Raw genomic sequence first — 21,540 nt, forward strand, 5'->3', positions numbered from 1 at the left:
GTGTGTGTACCACCTCGAAAGATCTAGCATGACCACAGCAAATGTTAGATTGGGTTAGCACTTGGTTGGGAAACCTAGATGCTGTATTGCGTAATCCCAACAGGTAACATTCTTTTCTCTGCACCAGTACTAGTTTAATACCCCAGCATCGGTTATGAGGCATTGGAAGATAGGAGGTGTTCTTCCATGGATGTGATGTAAATCCTATCCACTTTTGGTTATTAAAGTTCCCGCTGCACTTTTTGCAAAAGTAGAATTGTTAACTCTGCAGTTATAGCCACATTCCACATTGGGTAATTACATTCTTCTGGCTGCTGAACTTCTCCCTTCATTTGCAGCAGGATATACAGCATCTCGCTTCACTTCTTGTCCTAAACTGTTTTGATGTGTTGCTGTGCACTCTTGAACAGCTGTCGCCTTCCACCACAAAGCTACATGAACTTTATTATTTAGCAAAGCGATCCCTATATGTTCCTTACCAACTGTACTCCCCAGCAGTGTTGTGAGGCTTGACTAATGAATATATAGTGCTTTAAGGTCCCTGGGAGGAATACACAGATGCATGAGGGAATCTTAGGCACCTAAATGGTTGGTGACAATCGTTTTAGAGTATTCCTCCATGTGGTTTTACACCTTCAGTTAACACTAAGAAGAGGTACACTCTATTTATTAAAAGGAATGAATGAGGAGTGTCTTCAACAAGTAGTTTCTAATTCCAATAATTTAAGACATTGTTTTGGACCCATAATGCATTAAATGGGGGCTAAATGTCTTAGAGATCATTGCTCTCCCCATGTGATACTGCAACAGCTGAGATAGTCCAGGTCATGACACCTGGAGATGACATCTTTTCAATTTAATCACAAAGGAGATGGGGCATTGTTGGAGAGAAATCCCCAATGACAGGGTTTGTTTTCTGCCTTTGTTTGGAAGAACCTGGATCTATTGACCCCATTTATTCTTCCTGACTTTTTCTAGCATGACTAGAGGCAAACGTTTTTTGTGGGGGAAGGTGGTAATGGAGAAAGAGTTTGAGGTTTAGCTAGTGGGATTTAGAGAGGGGTTGGTGGGTTTTTTGGACTTTCTGTGCATGGTTATTTGATCATGTAATGCTCATAAAGGCATCAAGAGAGTGTGCATTCTTTAGAAATCAAAACAAATAAATCTGAAAATCCTTCATTGACCTTTTAATATGCTATTCCCCCTTACAGCAGTGCTTACTTAAATGGGCCCAAATCTATGAAGTCTGTGTAGGATTTCTTCTCATGATACTTATCTGATTTATCATGATGATTTGTTTCCTTCCTAACAGTGATTCATTGCAACAGGCTATATACTCTTTTAATTGCCCATTTACAGTTTAGCCCATTTATTTTCTCCTTCTCTCTGTATCGAATATAAATATGCACATTATATTAACTCATCTGTATAGCTGAACTGTTGTTCAAGAGCAAGAAAATGTTGTGGCAGGTGTATGTATTTGTGTACAAAAATTAGGGCCAGAACCAAGGGTATCTAAAGTTAGGCTGCTAAATCCACACCATGGCACCTAAATAGCTGCCCTGATTATCAAAGGTTTTGAGCCTCCAGTGGCATCCATTGTCTTCAGCACTTTTGAAAATCAAGGCACTTAATTAAGATGACTAAATCTGAATTTAGGACAGTTTTTTTCCAGAGTGAGGTACCTATAGTTAAAAGTGTTTGTTCCATTGTCTGCGGTGCTGAGCAGCCGTAGCTCCCATTGAAGTCAAATGGCACGCAAATATGAAAATCTTGGCCTTGAGGAGCCTTACTTTAGGGACTCATTTTTGAAAACTTGGCCTAGGTTTCTAAGAGGATATCAGCTCCTCATTTTACTGAGCTATCTACACAAACTCCTGGTAGTCTCTCATTAGCCAGCTGAGAGGTGAGCTAAATCTTTTGCTTTTCTGCTGAACTCTGTTCTTTGTACTGTTACCTCATCCTTCCAAGCCATCGCCACCCTGTTGGTCTGTTTCATCTGCCTTTTGCATTCTGTTTGATACCTAGATTGTAAGCTCGCTGGGGCAGATTGTCTTTTGTTATTTGCCACTACAATACCTAGCTTAATAGGGCTTGATCCTTGATTTGCATTCCCCATGAACCCATTTTTTTCTATTGAGCATGTGGGGTTGGAGTTGCTGTTTTCAAATTAACTCTAATTATACAATTCTGAATTTAATTTACTTTTAACTCATCTCAGGTTCGCAGCAAGAGCAAAGCATCCAAGGCTGGGCTGTGTGAGGGGGATGAGGTGGTGTCTATCAATGGCAAGTCCTGTGCAGACTTAACCTATTCTGAAGTTATCACTCTTATGGAAGGTCTGACTGATGCCCTCCAGCTGCTTATCAAGAGGTAAAGGAATGTTCAGAATGCTTTGGCATACATTCTGCTCCCTAAACTTACTGGCAAAACATGGTGGTGCATGCATGTCCTTTTTATAGACATGTACTGTGAATTTCCAATATATAGTAATATTATTATTTATGTATTTATCACCAGCACCTTGCCACTGTACAAATGTAAAGGAAGAGAGTTCCTGGCCACAAAACGCCCACTTGATAGTTCAGACAGCACAGTTCAGATACATATGCTGCATCGATTCAGGGTACTACCTCCTTATGGTACAGTTATCTATCTATGCTACTTATATGCCCCCTGTCACCATAGCATCCGAGTGCCTCAGAATCTTTAATGGGTTTATCTTCACAGGAGTGTTGATCTCTGTGAGGTATGGAAGTACTATTACTCCCATTTCGCAGACAAGGTATTGAGGCACAGAGTGACTAAGTGACTTGCCTAAGATGTGTGGCAGAACAGGGAATTGTACCCATCTGTCCCATCTCCCAGGCAGGTGCCCTAACCACTGGATCAACCTTCCTCTCCATTTAAAGACCGCAGCTCTCTGGTTCATGCATTATGGCTTACCAGTGACAGCCTTAGCAAAAGTAATGTGTTTTCAGGAGGGATGTCACAAGGATGATCCGGTACATAAGGGTGAGAAGGAAAGGAAGGAATATGAGCATGCAGGAGTGATACAAGAGAGGTATTTTGAATGAGGTGTAAGCAGAGCAGAGATTGTATACATGACAAGGGAATGGTGTATAGATGACATGACAAGGAGTTTCCTGAGAGAGAGTGGTCAGAATAGGGACCAGAAGTTAGGAGACATGACTTCCATTTCTGTTTCTGACTCACTATGTGACCTTTAGCAAGTTGCTTAACCTCTCTATGACTCTGTTTCTCCATCTGTAGATTGGCGATCTCCTTTATAAAACACTCTGAGTCTTGCATTCAGTTTTGCTACCCCTCTAATATATAGTATAAATTCTATGTGGGTAAGAAAAGGAGAAGACCCAAGGACACTTCCTCCTATACAGAGGCCAGCCACAATAGGGGCAGGGAACACTGCCAGTGCTCTCAACTAGTGTCCTCTCCAATTTTAACGCTCCTAAAGGGGACTAGAAGGGCGAGGATGGTTATGCCCAGGCTCCCTGAATACTAACAGAGCAGCATCCTGTGAAAGGCTGGAGAGTTCCTGTTTCAGCATGTACACCCCTGTAGTTCCCATGGGACTTCTGAATGAGTAAGACAGAGTTCCTCTGGGGACTTCCACAGCTGTACAGTACGACGGTTCCAATGTGTCTAGTGGGGTAAAAGTGTGATCTGCCCTGAGAGGGAGACAGTCATTGAGTGGTATTCATATAATATATAATAGGAGTTGGGTTTGAATGCTTTAAGTTTGCTTGTTTCTGTGGGCTGACTAATTTTCTCAGCTTGATGAAGTCACTGGAATAGTGACAGCTGAGGACTCCAGCTCACCTACTGTGGTGTAGCTCTTATTCCAAACTAAGATAAATAAATATATCTAGGCACTGCAGAATTTGATTTTATTATTTTAAATGTCAATAGATAATATAGATGTTTATTTTTAAGCTTTTTTATTTTTATAGATTTCAATTTTCACATTTATGGGTTTTTCCCACAAATTATCGGTTTTAAGCATTTTTTTACTTTTGAATTTTGCAGTTGTGGGAAATTTTGCAGTTGCAGTATGGGGAGGGTCAGATAATAATTATTTAATGATAGTAGACTGTGAGATTCAAAAAGTTAAAGCTTTATAACCATTAAAACATTAATTGTCTACATCACATGTACAGAATATACAAAGTAAATATCCTTAAATCAAACTCTAATAAGGTCTCAAGCAGCATTTTTTCTTTCTTTGCCTATCTGTAAATTTTGATTATTATTGATGGAAATATTTTTTGTCTGTGTGCATATGTTGAAATTGAAGTTTAGTGACACTTACAGATAAAAATCTAATCCTTCATTTGAGAGTCCCCAGTGTGATATCAGCATTGTTATTCTTTTACTTCATGAAGATGACTGGTAAAACTAGACTTTCAGAAATAACCTCTATCGCTGACTTTCTGCACTTTTTGCAGCTGCACAAATAACTTCAGATATTTCCAGTCATAGCTGTTGCTGGTAATTGATATTTTAAACGCATCGGAGGCCACATCTTGGCCCCACTGAAGACAATAGCAAAACTTCCATTCTACTTTGTTGGCCCTGTCTGAATGCATAAAACAGATTAAAAATCAAAACCAAAAAATAAATTTGGGAATATTACATTGTTTACTGGGATGAAACCCCAGGACTTCCAGGGATCACGAGGCGCTGACAGTTTTCCAGCAATAGACCTTCCTTTAAGAATTGAACAGAATATTCAGAGGAATTTCAATTACTGGTGCAATCTCTGAACTTCATGTCCTCAGTCATTCAGCCATCCTCTCATCCATTTAAAAGTCTCCCTCCTTGTACTGTTCACTATTGGTATTTTCATGGGTAGGGGAAAGGAAACTGATGAACTCCTCTCTCCCCTGCCACCTCCTCCGTAATTCCCAGTCTGCTGCCACCTCCTTTGTGGTTCCCTTTTGGCAATCTTTGGAGATGCTGGCTGACTGGCCCTTCAAGGGTCTTCTGAAACTACCAAGATGTGACCCAACATCATCATAGAGCAATGGAGAAGCAAACCCTTCATCTTCTGCTGCAGACAGCTCTTAACTAAGCATTAAGAGAAGAGTATACATTTTAATAAAAGAATGGTGCCTAATTTATTAGTTATTAATATTATTTGTATTACCATCGCCGCTAGGAGCCCAAGTCATGGACCAGGACCCCATTATACAAGGTGCTGTACAATCACAGAACAAAAAGACAGTCCCTTCCCTACAGAGCTTACAATCCAAGTAGAAGGCAAGAAAGAACGGATGGATACAGACAGATGGAGCAGTACAAGGAAACAATGAGACAATATTGCTCAGCATGAAAAGCAGTGGTCACAGTGCACCAGTGACCTACCTGCACTCAAGTTTTTTGTAGGCACCATGGCGGAGTTTTGAGGTGGGATTTGAAGGTGGATAATGAGGCAGCTTTGGGGATGCTTATAGGGAGCTCCACCCAAATGGGATGGGCAGCATGGGAGAAAGCATAATGGTGCTTGTTTGAAAATTTAACAAATGGATAATAGAGGCTGGCATCATGGGCCAAGTGGAGGCAGGAGTTGAAATTTCAATAGTGAATGAGAGATGATAGGTATGGTGTGGTTAGGTTGAAGGGCCGTGATATATTCCTTGGATGATCTTTGCATCCCAGCATCATTAACCCTTTACTTTTGCAGGTATGCGTTGGGAAGCCTCACTTCCTATTGTGCGCTTGCTAGAAAGCCTTTGACTGTTTCCTGGCTGCTACAATCAGAGTGGGATTTCCAAAGCATTCAGTATTAGCCTAATTCAGCTTCTACTGAAGTAATGAGAGGTTTTTCCATTGACTTTAATGGGAGCAGAGTTAGTCCAACACTTAAGAGTTTTTAAAAAGCCCACCCTAAGTCTTGAAATGCTCCTGGTTCTTTGCTGGTTAGATGGAAGGTTAGAGGAAGGTCTTTTGCTGCTCTCTGCATTGGAGTCAGGCTACCTCCCAGTGCTCCCCTGCAAAATCCTTGGGATTGGTTGCAAGGGAGAGGGAAAGGCCCTGCTTGGTAGCTACCCTAATGAGACCATATGGAGGGAATGTTTTACAAGCTTTCTGGAAAGCCTCTAGAGGGAGGTATCAAGGAAGCAGTGGGAGTGGGAAGAGAGCCACTAGCCTCCCCTGAAGCACTCAAGGATGAGTAGAAAGCTCCCAGTGGATGTTGAGAATGTGAGGACCTGGGGACTAGGGAGAGGGTTCCTGGGGGGACTGAGGGGGGGAGCATGACATATTTCCATGAAAGTAAAAAGATTGGCTCATGCTCAGTACATAGCAAACTGAACTGTGACATTCAGTCTGTAAACACCATTTTGGACCAAATCCCATTGCGTCCCCTCCACGCAGCTCTACTTCCTTCCTGCAATTATACCACAAGTGTCTGGGTACGCAGAGATTTTGCAAATCATCCAGTGAACTGAGCAGACCTAAAAAAATGAATCTGACAAATAGAATGAAAAATAAAACAAAAAAGACCAGATACAGTACCTTACCACTGGACACACATCAATGTCTGTAAACAGTATAAGTATATCCATAAGTAGTGAGGGCCTTTTAAGGTGGAAATCTCTCTCTCTCTCTCTCTCTCTCTCATACACACACATTCAGCTACCAATAAAGGCTAAAAGTTAGTTGGCCCACACCCAGTCTTATATCCTACAAGGAAATGTTTATGGATTCATACAATTTTTTCTGCAGTCAGCAGCCGCACAACTGATTGTCCAAATAGCAAAACATGATGGAATCCAGATAGAGACACAGGGCTTCCTAAATGAAAATCTGTCTGACCCTTATGTAGCCCCATATGTGGTTTAATAGATGTTATACATTGTTTCCTATTTGAGGCAAATCCAGTTTGATGCCATCAGTATGCTGAGAGGCTATAAATGTGAGTTATATTGAGGCATCTTCATTACAGTGACAGATTTACCTAGTCATTTTCTGTTGCTATTTCTGGCCTTTATTTGCAGTGTGATCCAATAGTTTTAGAATACCAGGAGCCTGCTTTTGATTTCAAACTCCTCTTATAGTACTTGATGCTTTGTAGTTTGAGGGCACCTAATGCGTCTATTAATTACCGAAAAGTTTTGCTACATTACAGCCAAATGTAAAAATGAATAATATGTCATTGTGTCAGACTGCATTGAAATAGTTTCCGTGGAAACTAATAGTATGCCACTGAGGCATACAGCACTGAAAGGGGGAACTGGAGGTTACAGTAAAGTTCATAATACTTTTAAAGGGAACCTATAAAACAGAGGGGGGAGAGGGAAGAGAGGAATAAATAGAAAAATGAAGCTATAGTCTGACATGTAGGGTTAAATGAGCTAAAGCAAGATTCACCAATCAGAAAACTCCCATTTTAAAATATACAGACTGATCCAGTGATGTACTGAGCACCCTCAGCTTGCACTGACTTCAGTGGGAGTTAAAGGCACTGAGCACTTCACAGGGAATACATCACGGGACTGGGCCCTTAAAGTATAATCATTTAATGACACAGAGGGATGACGATACTTTAAACAAGGAATTCCCTTTAAAACAAGTATTTTAAGTATTTATCACTCTCTCCCTGCCCTTTATATGTGACTTGCCTTCTTGGATAGTAAATTTGTTGGGTCAGGGACCTGTGTGAGAGGACAGCACCTAGCACATTTTGGACACTGCCAGAATACAAATAAGAGCAATAATAATCATTGAGGTAAAATGGATTAAAAGTTCTCCTTTTAGTGCAAAGCCATTGTTTTACATTCAAACATAAAATAGGACGTATAAATCCTAGAAGTCTGAGATGATTCAAGTGTTTGTCTGGAAACATTACATGTTTTTGTAAAGCAGTGTATACAGTTTAGAAATGGCATAGGTCAAGGATTTAAGAATAACTCTATCAGAATCATAGTCAGAATAAAATCTTACTGCAGTAATATATCTGCTCTTATGTCCTAATGCTACTGCAGGAGGTTAGGAGAGGTACAAAGACCTTTGTATTTAAAATGTTTGGGAAATTCTGTTACCTAAATGTACCTACTAGCAGATAATTTTTAGGGGGAAAACACAATATGTACTTCCATTTAAGCATGAAAAATCTCTTTTGCAGTTGTATTTACAACAGCTTATGTTCTTGAATTATTATTTTTGTGTGTGTATGTGTATATATGTGCAGATCATCCAATGGACTACACGAAAGCTTGAGTCCGGAAACAGAAACCAGAAGCCATGATAAAATAAAAAATGAGGAGTATAGGGAGAGTACCACACTGCAAATCAGAACAGCCACAGAAATGCCCCAGAGGGAATTCTACATCACAGAGATACACAATGAAGCTCCCCATGGAGCAGAGGAAAGTGACTTAAACTTTTCTGGGACAAAACAAGAAAAGGAGACAATACAATGCCACAAAATTACTCCTAGAGTGATAGAAACCTCTAGAGTACTCTTGACAGATGAGGCTGCTTTCAAAGAGAAGACAAAAGAAAGAAGGCCAGACACTGTGGTTGAGCTGCAGTTGTCCCTCTCACATGACAGACACAAGGGCACCAATGTTCCTGCTGTTAGTCTCCTGGGAGCTGAAAAATGTACCCCTTCAGAAGCTGGACCCAGTGTGCAAGAAGATGGGACTAGTCCGATAACTGCAGTCCCCCTGGGTGAAAAAGAGGCCACTGTCCAGTGGTCAAGCAAAACATTCCAGATTGCTAGTGGCAAAGAGGTCAAGGTGATCCAAGGAGCAGAGGCAGGCAATCCATCTCTCCCCATAGTGGAAGTGATCCTAGATTGCTCTGACAGGGAGAAGGAAGTGTCCAGGTCTCTAGCTGAAAAGGGGTGTGTTGATTCTCAAGTGGAAGGAGGGCAGTCAGAAGCACCTCCTTCTGTAGTCTCCTTTGGAATCTCATCAGAAGGCACAGAGCAGGGAGAAGACGACCAGCACTCAGAAAGAGATCACAGCAGACCTCACAAGCACAGGGCAAGGCACGCAAGTATGTCACATCTAAATCATTTGCATTGACTTGAGGGTAAATTTTGTAATTTGAAACAGCTTTTCAGAACAGTGCCTGCATTTGTAAATATTTTAAAGAGATTCTTCTCAAGTGTTCGAACCTCTCTCTCTCTCTCTCTCTTTGTTTTTAAATGATATTTCTATTCAAAATTCATGTGTTTTTTAAAACAACAAAATTGCACAGGTGACAGGCCAGGTATTTAACCATGCTTTCACAATACTGTATAACATTGCTGTAGTAGACTACTTTACTTTATTTTAAAGACTACTTATTTTAAAACGTGACACTTCACTTTGGAAATTCAAGTACTTTTAGTTGCACAAAGAGAGGTAAATTGTGCTAGGCTTCTAACTTACATTACAAGGACGATTTGTAGAATGTTAACCAAATAAGCAAGGTCATCTCTTGAACGTAGTTGGGTGTTCTGTATTTCTCCATTTATAGCAAAAACTGTGTCTCTTCAACTGCATCTTTAAAAATCAAAGCTATGCCACTGCTGTTAAAAGTAGATATGAATAAAGAAGGCTAGTAGGAAAGCTTGATGATGCCTGCAGAAGTCAGTTTGACAGACACCAGCATGTGTATTACTGGCTAGTTATATGATCCTTTGAGTTTTGTAAGTCTTCTCTAGACTGTAAAGTGAACTTACTATTTCTTCTGCCTTCCATACTCAGAGGTGAGACTCAAAATCTATCTAAGGAGTTTAACTGAAAAACTGAAAATGTGATTGAATCCAATGCTGCTTTAAAAATATTTATATATATCTACATATTTATTTATTTAGATCATTTCTAATGCTTGTTTGTTCTTTTCCAACAATGTCAAGCATCCTGTTCAGGGATTTAATCACAGTATGGCAAAGGTGCTTGAATGTGTGCAATGATATACTGTAGCAATGAGTTATTTTATATGCAGTGTTGGAATAAGTTTCCTAACCCATTGCTAATTCCTCTGTAAGCATATTTTTAGAATGATAACCATTTGCATCCTTATTGGCATGTGGGTTAAGCCGTTACTTACGCTTTAAGTATCTGTATGTAATCCACATATTTATGGCATATTAAATGGAGTATTAAAGAAGAGTGCACATGCATTACATTTTGGCAGTGACGCTAGCAGCAACTGTAGAACAGTGTCTGTCAGTCCTGTAATGCACTGGCTGTCTAATAAGATAGTGGTAAGTTTGAGGCAAATCCTATTTAATACAGAATGAATTATCATGTGCAACAAAATGTACTTACCTTAAATTTGTTCTGTTTAGGACAAATATTTTTTTGCCTTTTTTTCCCTTCCCATATAATATCTGAATTATTATCAATTGGCAGGACTTTATATTTTAAGTCAACTGTACCTGAAGAATAAACATTAGTTATACATAGGTAGATATTGACTGAATGATAAAAACATTTTAAAGAGGTTATCTAAGGCTCTAGGTACCATTGACATATATAGATACACAAGATATTTGATTGAAGCAGCAACTATGGTGCATATAAAACATGTTTGTTTTGTGAAGCAAAAAGCCATTATATGGTGTTTAAGATTCTAAACTAGAAGAGATAAAGCATTGTGACGTTTTGATCTATTTAAGAGGGATATTTCCCTGAAAATAGCAATCTGATTAAATTTAATCGAGCAGGCAATTTTTCGTCATTTAAACCTTCTTTTGAATCTATTGGTTAAACCAGATGTAAACAAGCTGTAAAAATATTTGCTCAGAGAATATTTTAAATTATTCCTTGCCACAAAATCATAGGTGCAAATCCTTTCCCACAAGTGTTGTTTTAGCTGATGAGAGTAGCCTATTTGAAGCTTGCATGAGTAAAGATTACTTGTGAGTTAGATTTGCAGAATCAGGTCCATACTGTTTAGATACTATAGCAACTACCCTAATCTTCAAAAAATGGTTCTGGTTCTCCACCCCCTCCTCTGACAATTTCCCCTGGTAACTTTACTAAAAGTTTTGCCTGACTAAGAATTGAGCTTAGGATTTCAGGATTTAGCTCTGTGGAAGTTTTGCTGGATTGGACCCATGTTCTATCATCTTTTATAGTTTTTAGTGAAAACCATGGGTCTGGTCATGCTCTCACCTAATATAATGGCAAAACTACATTTGTCTTCAACAAGAGAAGGATCAGGTTCCATTTTTTTTTTCTGACATGACTGAAAGGATCATTAATTATAAAATGCTTTACATACATTTATTTAATGAGGTTATTGTACATAAAAAATGCTTCAGATGTAAAAAATTTTTACTATTCTACTTCCCTACCATGAATAATATACCTGCAATCCATTTTGTGCCCTTTTAAGTTAATTGGAATTTGATCATTAATTTTAAAAGGAGCAGGATCGCACACTCGTTTAAAAAATAAGGAGAGAATGTAGTGAGGCCAACTGCAGTCCATATAAAGTATTAAGACCATTAATTTATGCATTAACAGATACATGGAACTATAATATACTATTGAATACTCTTTAGGAGTTAGTTATGCCTTCCTGAACTAGTTCCAGAACAGCATTTATTGTAGGAAGTTGCTATCCTTGCTACATGTTTTAAAGAAATATTCTGGAAATGTTATATCCTACACAATTAACCCTGTTAATGTATTTTAAATACATTTTTACTATAAACAATCTATTCTTTTTTCAGTCCATTTTCTATTATTTATTATTATGAATTACTTTTTAGGAAACCACTTCTTCCTTTTAAAGGGCTTAAATCTGTTTGCATTGAACACAATGGCCAAACTACTACTGACTTCAATGGTAACAGAACTGAATTCATATCCATAGTTTATATGTATTTTTATGTGAGTTTGTAATATTATACATATAAATGTATTATATATAATATATATAGTGCATATAAGACAGATTTTATATGCATAATAATAGAATATAATGTGTGTGTTTAATGATAGAAATACATATGTGACACATAAAAGTTCTTGTAAGTTGAACTAGGAAAGTTCTATAGAAAACTGTTTTGTCTTTAAACTTTGAGGCATGTCTCACAAAGAAGAATTATTGCTATGGAATTTGTGCCACAGTAGTTACTGTGGGAAAAGATTTTAATTTTAATGCCTTCCCTATAGATTTATACATATTATATTACAAACACACATAGAAATACATGTAAACTATGGATATGAACTCTGTCTTGCTGTCAGGTAGGATCCCAGTATTAAAGAAAAAGAAAGATTATGTTTTGGAGAGGAGCACATTTAGGAAGTGGTATTCCAGATAGATGTTGCATTGCTTGTAGTCAGACACCTTCACATATTTCTGTGGAGTGTATTTCTTTAATTATATCTTTTGATCCTTTCCACAGGGCTCCGGCGGAGCGAGAGTCTGTCAGAGAAGCAGGTGAAAGAAGCCAAATCTAAATGTAAAAGCATTGCCCTGCTGCTGACGGCAGCTCCCAATCCCAATTCCAAGGGGGTGTTGATGTTTAAGAAGCGTCGCCAAAGAGCAAGGAAATACACTTTAGTCAGCTACGGCACCGGGGAACTAGAACGTGAAGAAAACGAGGGTGAAGAAGGGGAAGGTGAAGAAGGTGACAAAGAAAACACTTTTGAGGTAACTTTATTTGGAACAAGTGAGTCAGAAATAGATGAAGATTTCTTCTCTGACATTGACCACGAAGGCCAGATTGTGACATTTGATTGGGACACTGGTCTGCTTGAGATTGAAAAGAAACTAAAAGGTGGAGACGAGATGCAGATGCTGCCAGAAAGCAAGGGCAAGGGGGCCCTCATGTTTGCCAAGAGACGGCAGAGAATGGATGAGATCACAGCTGAGCAAGAAGAGATGAAGTCACACGGAATGCATGCAGAGGAACAAAGAGAAGCCAACCCAAAAGATAGCTTCAGACAAGTGAGCTCCTCGTCCTATCAGGCAAAAGAGGAAGAAACGTCAAAAATGCAGAGCTGTGTGAGCAAAAGCTACATAGAAGTGAGCCACAGTCATGGCAAAACGGTACAACAAAATGGCATTGGGGGAGCATCAGAGACAAACATCTCCTTTCAGTCTTCTGATGCCCATAAGTCAACACCTTTAAACAGAACAGCTAAACCTTTTCCTGGTATACTGAATCGAGCAGCAGCACCATTTTCACCAACGAGAAATGTGACTAGCCCTCTCTCAGATTTACCAGCACCACCGTTCTATTCCTCAATTAGCCCACCGCCTCAAGCCGCATATAGAGCGGTATCTAGTCCAGTGGCCAGCAGAGCTCAGCCAGCTATTTGGTCACCAACAGAGCAGATAGCATCCAGAGATGAAAGAATTGCAGTGCCGGCCAAAAGAACTGGGATACTACAAGAAGCAAAGAAAAGAAGCACTGCAAAGCCTATGTTTACTTTCAAAGAACCTCCAAAAGTGAGTCCTAACCCTGCCCTATTGTCCCTTGTACAGAATACAGAAGGCAAACGAGGTACTGGAACTGGCTTTGAATCAGGACCTGAAGAAGACTACCTTAGTTTGGGAGCAGAGGCTTGTAATTTCATGCAGATCCAAGCATCAAAACAAAAGACCCCTCCTCCTGTTGCTCCAAAGCCCTCAGTCAAAGTCTCTCCTACGGCTGCCACTCCCATTTCACCAGTCTGGTCACCTCCAGCTATGGCTTCTACCCAGCCTCCTGCTTTCCCAACTCCAAACTCACCCCAAGCTGCAGTTCCTGCACCAATCAAAGTAAGACAGCCTGCTCCTCATCTCTTACCTCCAAGTACACTTAACATAGCTGGTCCTTTTAAAGGGCCTCAAGCAGCAGTATCAAATCAAAATTATACACCCAAAACAACACCTACCACACCAATAGGAAATGTTGCATTTGCTGGAGGAATAGGGCCAGCCTTTGAGATGCCACCAGCTTTTAGTGGAAAAGGAGCACAGTTATTTGCCAAAAGGCAATCTCGAATGGAGAAGTATGTGGTAGACTCAGAAACTGTGCAGGCACACATGGCACGGGCCTCATCTCCAACTCCATCTTTACCAGCTTCTTGGAAGTATTCATCTAATGTTCGAGCACCTCCACCCGTTGCTTACAATCCCATCCAGTCCCCCTCTTATCCTCTTGCTGCTACTAAACCCCAATCTAAATCACCTGCAGTTACCAAAAGTACCAAAAGAAAACCTAAGAAAGTTCTCAGTGCTTTGGATGTTATGAAGCATCAGCCATATCAACTTAATGCATCTTTATTTACTTTTCAACCTCCTTCTGCTACTAAGGAAAGCCTAGCTACTAAGCAGTCTACAAAGTTCGACTCAGTATCTGCCTCAAAACATGCTCTGCCTTCAAGACCACTCAGTGCTGGTTCTTCTGCTAATGTCCAAGCATCTTCAGTGTACTCCGTACCAGCCTACAGTTCACAACCGTGGTTCCAGTCGAATGCATCCACTCCAATAAATGAGTCCTACGAGCCTAGTGGTTACCCCTCATTTTCTAAGCAAGAATCAATCACATCCTCTTTGTTTACTGCTCCAAGGCCAAAGTTTTCAGCAAAGAAAGTTGGAGTCACAGCCCAGGTGTGGAAGCCATCAATCATTGAAGAGTAAATCTTGTAGTTGCAACTCAGTGTCCACTTTGCTTGCAATGAATTGTTTGCAGTGGTGATCTGGCACACCAAGAGTGCGTATAGCAGTCCTTAGCTTACTTAATAACTTCAGATGTATCCCCTCAACTCTGAGTCCAAACTATTTAAAATTTTAAAATGAATCAAAATGGTTATAAAATTAGGATGATAAACACTTATGAATATTATCACACACTTATACATATAACATCCTGAAATGGACACATACTATTGTATTAAGTAAGCTGGATGCTAGGTTTTATGCTTTAAGATGAAAACAAATATGACAGTGAGCAGTGACCCCTGTATTTCAAACAATTAGAAATAGCCTTCATACTATTTTTCTGAACTGTGCTCTTGTGGCCCAAGGGTTTGAGTAAAATTAAACAACATGCATTGATTTTAGATTTATTTTTAAAAGTGCCTTATAATAATATCTATTACTAATGTAGCATACAAAATAGATACAGTTTTAGGCCCTGATCTCCAGTTGGATCTTTACGGACGGACCCTTGTGCCCACACAGAGCCCCGATGGCTTCAGTGGAAGATGGTGCATTGGCACAAGGATTCTCCCACAGGTTTCTGATTGCAGGATCAGGGCCTTAGTGTGTAAGTTATGTGGATCAGCTCTGATCCAAAATCATGAATTGCTTCTCTGATTTCACAGAGAATGTGCCATAAGGAATGTTGGAATGTTTTGAAAAAGACTGACTTAGAGGAAATAGGAAAGTGGCTGGAAAATATGTTAAGGTTTTTTCCATTTTTAGGAAATTTTAAACTGAAGTTTACACTCCCAGTGCAGGCATATTTTTAACAACCATTTGCCTTGACTCCAACAAATGACTCATTATAGAAGCCAGCAAATTAGGATTGTTGAACAGTTAAGATGTGTGAGCTGAGTTATGCAGTTGTGATGTGATGCAATACTTTCTCATGAAAGCACAATGACTAAGAATTGAAGGGATACATAATAAGAGTACTGATTTTTGCAACCACAGTAGAACATGCCATATAAATGAGCGTATAATGATATGTCATAATTATTACCTCACCTTACTACTGGTATCTCACATTTTCCTGTTTGCATTTTGGGCTTTATGGTGCTTTTTCTGCTGTTATTCTTTTTACTCTGTTCTTGCACTTTTACCCTTTACTTCATGTATTGTGGACCAGGAGGATCAAGGCACTGCTACCATGCAAAACTCTACTCCGAGAAGGCCAGATTCTGCCATTTATAATCATGCTGAGTTATACCCTACTCCAGGTCAGATAGGCCAGTTGAAATCAAAGGGACAGATTCTGACACCCTTAGTCAGCACTTTACTCCTTAAGTCGTTCCTTTGAAATCAGTGGGACCACTTCTGAAGCAAAGTGCTATTCACCATATGTGTCAGAATCTAGCCCAAGAGAATACTCGTACTACTCAGTATGGGTAAAGGTGGCAGAGTCTAGTGTAGATATATTTGTTCGAGCCACCTTCCAACTGGCTATGGGCCAGATTATGGAGCGGTGATAGAGTGATAAGTATTTACTAACTCAAGTAATCCGATTGGTTGCAGTGTGGGACTACTTGCATGAGCGAGTGCTCAGTGAATGAAACCTCCACAAATTTATCCCCGTAATATTAAATTAACTGCTAATAAGTTTGAAAACAAACTTTATTGTACATGTGAAAATCAAGTGTTCCCTGACAATATAGTTCACCAGGGGTTGGATTCAAAGACCACTGAAGTCATTGGAAAGATTTCCACTGGCTTCAGTGGGTTTTGGATTATGACCCTGATGGGGAACAATCAGGGACCACAGCCTGGGTGAATCAACTCACATTAGGAATCAAGGATAACTGCTGGAAACTGCAGGAAAACCAATCAATCAGTTCTGCATGAAAAAGTAAAGAGAGAACTCTATTGCAAATACAACTTGCCCAAGAGTATATGGTATCAATATTTTAATCCTCTTGTGATCTCCTTATTTCCATTCATTTTCCACTGTCAGTCTGCTGTATTTTTCCTCCATCATTAAACTTGTCCTTTCTTCTTTACCTGTTTCATTTTTTTTCATGTACATGGATACATTGACTATTTTCTATGTATTTCAATTACTATCTAGACTGATTATCTTTTCTTTCTTTCTTATATAATGTCATAATATTATTAAATACCTTAATTAGCTAAAGTTACATAAATTCCTTAGTAAGCTACAAATCAAAAAAGATAATATCTACACAGGAGAACATAATCTACTGTTACCAGAGATAAGAGTAGTGGGGTATCACACTTTTTTCAGGAGCAGATAGCTAGCTATCTAGACAGATAAAAATTGCCAAATAAATCCAGTCACTTTAAGACTAGGATATTATAGTATTCCCCAATAAAAGCCATTCTCTGAACAGTATGACACCTGTATGTTGTAATCACACTAAAAAACGAACTTCCTCTGGTGAAAGACTTAACTATTTTATATTTTTAATAGGGCTATTGATTAATCGAAGTTAACTCATGCGATTCACTCAAAAAAATTAACTGTGATTAAAAGAATTAATCACAGTCAATTGCACTGTTAAACAATAGAATACCAAGTGAAATTTATTAAATATTTTTGGACATTTTTCTATATTTTCAAATATATTGATTTCTATTACAACGCAGAATACAAAGTGTACAGTGCTCACTTTATATTATTTTTATTACAAATATTTGCACTGTAAAAATGATAAACAAAAGAAATAGTATTTTTCAATTTACCTCATACAAGTACCGTAGTGCAATCTCTTTATCATGAAAGTGTAACTTACAAATGTAGATTTTTGTTTCATAACTGCACTCAAAAACAAAACAAATGTAAAACTTTAGAGCCTACAAGTCCACTCAGTCCTACTTCTTGTTCGGCCAGTTGCTAAGGCAAACAAGTTTGTTTACATTTACAGGAGATAATGCTGACTGCTTCTTATTTACAATGTCACCTGAAAGTATGAACAGACTTCCCATGGCACTGTTGTAGCCGGTATTGCAAGGTTTTTACGTGCCAGATATGCTAAACATTCATATGCCCCTTCATGCTTCGGCCACCATTCCAGAGGACATGCTTCTATGCTGATGATGCTCATTAAAAAAATAATGCGTTACTTAAATTTGTGACTCAACTCCTTGGGGGGGGGGAATTATATGTCTCCTGTTCTGTTGTACCCACATTCTGCCATATATTTTATGTCATAGCAGTCTCAGATGATGACTCAGCACATGTTCGTTTTAAGAACACTGTCACAGCAGATTTGAAAAAACACAAAGAAGGTACCAATGTGAGATTTCTAAGGATAGATACAGCACTTGACCCAAGGTTTAAGAATCTAAAGTGCCTTCCAAAATCGGAGAGGGAGAAGGTGTGGAACATGCTTTCAGAAATCTTAAAAGAACAACACTCCAATGCGGAAACTACAGAATCCGGACCACCAAAAAAGAAAATCAACCTTCTGCTGGTGGCATCTGACTCAGATGATGAAAATGAACATGCATCAGTCTGCTCTGCTTTAGATCGTTATTGAGCAGAACCCATCATCAGCATGAACGCATGTCTTCTGGAATGGTGGTTGAAGCATGAAGGGACATGAATCTTTAGTGCATCTGGCATGTAAATATCTTGCGATGCCGGCTACAACAGTGCCATGTGAATGCCTGTTTTCACTTTCAGGTGACATTGTAAACAAGACATGGGCAGCATGATCTCTTGCAAATTGTAAACAAACTTGTTTGTCTGAGCGATTGGCTAAAGTAGGACTGAGAGGACTTGTAGGTTCTAAAGTTTTGCATAGTTTTATTTTTGAATGCAGTTTTTTTAGTACATAATTCTACATTTGTAAGTTCACCTTTCATGATAAAAGAGATTGCACTAAGGTACTTGTATGAGGTGAATTGAAAAATACTATTTCTTATGGGTTTTTTTATAGTGCAAATACTTGTAATCAAAAATAAATATAAAGTGAGCTCTGTACATGTATTTTGTGTTGTAATTTAAATCAATAGATTTGAAAATGTAGAAAACATCCAGAAATATTTAAATAAATGGCATTCTATTATTGTTTAACAGAGTGATTAATTGAGATTAATTTTTTTAAATCACACAATTAATCGTGATTAATTTTTTTAATCGCTTGACAGCCCTAATTTTTAACTCAAGCGGGTATGGACAGTGCCTGGATTCTAGTAATAAGATACAGTGCCTTTCACCTCTTGATCACCAGTTCAACTGTGGCCTAGGTTACCAGTTACTGAAAGTCATGACCAGCTGCTGAGTGGCCTATGTGAAATGAATGGATGATCTCAGTCCAGCTCCTAGCATCTAGAGGTCTGCATCACCAAACCACCCCACCCATCCACTCAAAACTGGAACTGGCACTCTTGTTGGAAGTATCTGCATAGGGTACAAAGATGTGAATGTGACATGGATGTGAAGATTGGGCTACATTCTCATCCCCAGAGGTGCTCACCTCCCAATGAGGAATGAGCCACATTGGCAGGGCAATGTGAGAATGCTGTGGGTATAAAGAGAGGTCTTCAGTTTCCTGGGCCATGAAGCCAACAGCTTCCACTAGCACTAAATTCACCTTTAAAATTTGAACAGAAAAATGCATTGCATGCAGTTATACAGACAAGCTGAAAATGCATTTAGGCAATCAGTTAAAATCCTGCACGTATATACAGAAATGAGTGAAAAGTGAGCTTCTGTAACTGCTAAAAGAATATAACTTTTAGCTAAGCATCTCTGTACTTCATCCAAAAGAGAGAGAGGAGTTCAAGTTGCAAATTTGGATTTGTGTCTGGATTTTGAATTTCCAACGCTGTTCAATTCCAGACTTTTGGTTTGACCCATGGCAGTGATATAGGAGGAGCTAGACCTCAAGAATTGGGTTTTCAAAAGCAGCTAATTAAGTCAGAAATACAAGCCCTAATGATTTTCAGTGGGACTAATGCACCTAATGTACTTATGCTTTTTTGAAAATCCCATTTGGTCTGAATTGAGTTTCAGATTCTGAAACACTGCCATCCCCAACCACATACTTTCACACACACACACACACACACACACGGCACATGCATTTTGTGAGTATTTGGATCTCGGGTTTGCTTCAAGCCCATCTCGAATAGTAAGGTAAGTCAACAGTTCTTAATAGCATTTCAGGATAACACTTGGCTATTTAAATTAACTATTTCACCTGTAATGTCATCTCCTGAGAAGTAGACCTTAGAGAACAGCTGAGTATTGTCATTCAGGTTTAAATTAGAGGCCGTAGATGATATCACGCAGAACTGAAGAAAACAAATAGTTTAGATATAAATGAGCCATTTGATTTATTTTTAATATATTCTGATGAGGATACACTGGCTTGGGCACAATGAATGAGCACATTTGACTATGAAAGTCAAAGTCAAACCATAGCAGACATACTTCCAATATGTTCATGATCTGGTTCAAAAATTTCTTAAGATCTTCTTATTGTTTTCAGTATATTTAATTATTACCACGTAAAATTATGCTGCATACTTCAGGGTGCTACAGGAGCTTAAATTCTGTAGAGGTTTCTATGAAATCAGCTATTTCAATCCAGGACTCATAAATTTACCAAGAAAATTATCTCTGTTTTGTGAGTCCCTTTATTTTTGAGGCTGGCAAATATCCTTTTAACTTCTGGTAGTCGTCTCTAGTTGATGTGGGGGCATATGAGAATAAAGGGGTCTCTCTTAGTGGTGTAGTGGTTCAAAAGGACACAGATAGTTGATCGATCTCCAGACTTTAGATTTGATACGCCTGGCATTTTTTTATTCTTAGTTATGTCCATCACCAGCCATGATTTTTCTCATGTACTGTACATATAGCCTTCAAATGTATGGGAATCGCAACATTCTTTCCTAGCATGAATCAGTGGAGAAAGATGTGAGGGTTTTTTTTTTTTTTTTTTTTTTTAAAAACAGTAGGGTGATACTGTGCCTGGAAATGCAGATATATATAAAAATGTGTTGTCAGGTACAGCCCCTGCACAAAATTCTTCTTAAAGATACAAAGGTGAACCATTACAAAGGGAGTGTACAAGGGGGTTCAGGAGCACTGGGAAGCAAAGTATAAGGGGAACCTTATAATAGAGAACCTGACCATGTAGGCGCACCGTGTACAGAGTATCCAGGACCTCCTCTCAGCAAGCCATCAGCCTTACAGGGATGCTCAGCTGCTCCAGCCTCTCTTAGGAGAGTTCATTGCACATTCTGAGATGGGGAAAATACCAATGAAGCAATGGCATTGATTCCCATAAGAACTTTGGAAGATTTTTCCCTATACTGTTTCATGACTTTTATTGATATTACATGACTTTGCATGGTATTTATTTTTTTTTAAATTGATTCATTATGGAAAAACAGATTGCTCCAACATTGCCCTATAACTGGACATGATGCAACTGGCTTCGCTTACAGTCACACACCCGAGACTCTACTGATCACTTTTATAGTTAGATCTGACAAGTGTAAGACTTCACTATTACAGCCTGACAGCATGTTATCTTATAATGACTCTATTCCGCTCAAAATCGGAATTTTTATACAAAGAAGCAAACAGACAATAAGATCATCAAAAACAGTGGATTCAAAAGCTATGAATATATTCATTGCAAGCAGTTTTCTTGGGAAGATATATGACTGTTCTAACTTCATAGCCCACAAGCACCACCTACGCCCTTGACAAAGTAAAAGGAAAGAGTTCCAGCCACTCAAGAGGTATGTTTGATAAATGCTATCCAGCTGGGCACTTATTGCAGGAAGCATTTTTTTTCCCAGCAAAAGAATTAAAACTCACACAAGCCCCCCAAAGCTCAGTGAAATGTTATGTTGGAGAGAACTTTTCTAGCAGCAACCCCCCAGACCCCTACCTAT

General features: G+C 38.9%; 1 protein-coding gene across 2 annotated transcripts in view; it reads left to right on the forward strand.

Annotated features, from left to right (window-relative positions):
- The window catches only part of SYNPO2 (synaptopodin 2), a 118,136-nt gene that overhangs the window by 75,926 nt on the left and 20,670 nt on the right, over window positions 1-21,540 (forward strand). The window contains exons 2-4 of one of the 2 annotated variants that reach the window (XM_054029083.1): window positions 2,222-2,373; window positions 8,213-9,024; window positions 12,380-14,574. In XM_054029083.1, coding sequence (XP_053885058.1) covers window positions 2,222-2,373; window positions 8,213-9,024; window positions 12,380-14,574 — 3,159 coding nt within the window. The remainder of the gene's footprint in view (window positions 1-2,221; window positions 2,374-8,212; window positions 9,025-12,379; window positions 14,575-21,540) is intronic. The other variant, XM_054029084.1, reaches the window with a different exon arrangement.

The sequence above is a fragment of the Malaclemys terrapin genome, chromosome 5, assembly GCF_027887155.1.
Source record: "Malaclemys terrapin pileata isolate rMalTer1 chromosome 5, rMalTer1.hap1, whole genome shotgun sequence".
Lineage (NCBI taxonomy): Eukaryota > Metazoa > Chordata > Testudines > Emydidae > Malaclemys > Malaclemys terrapin.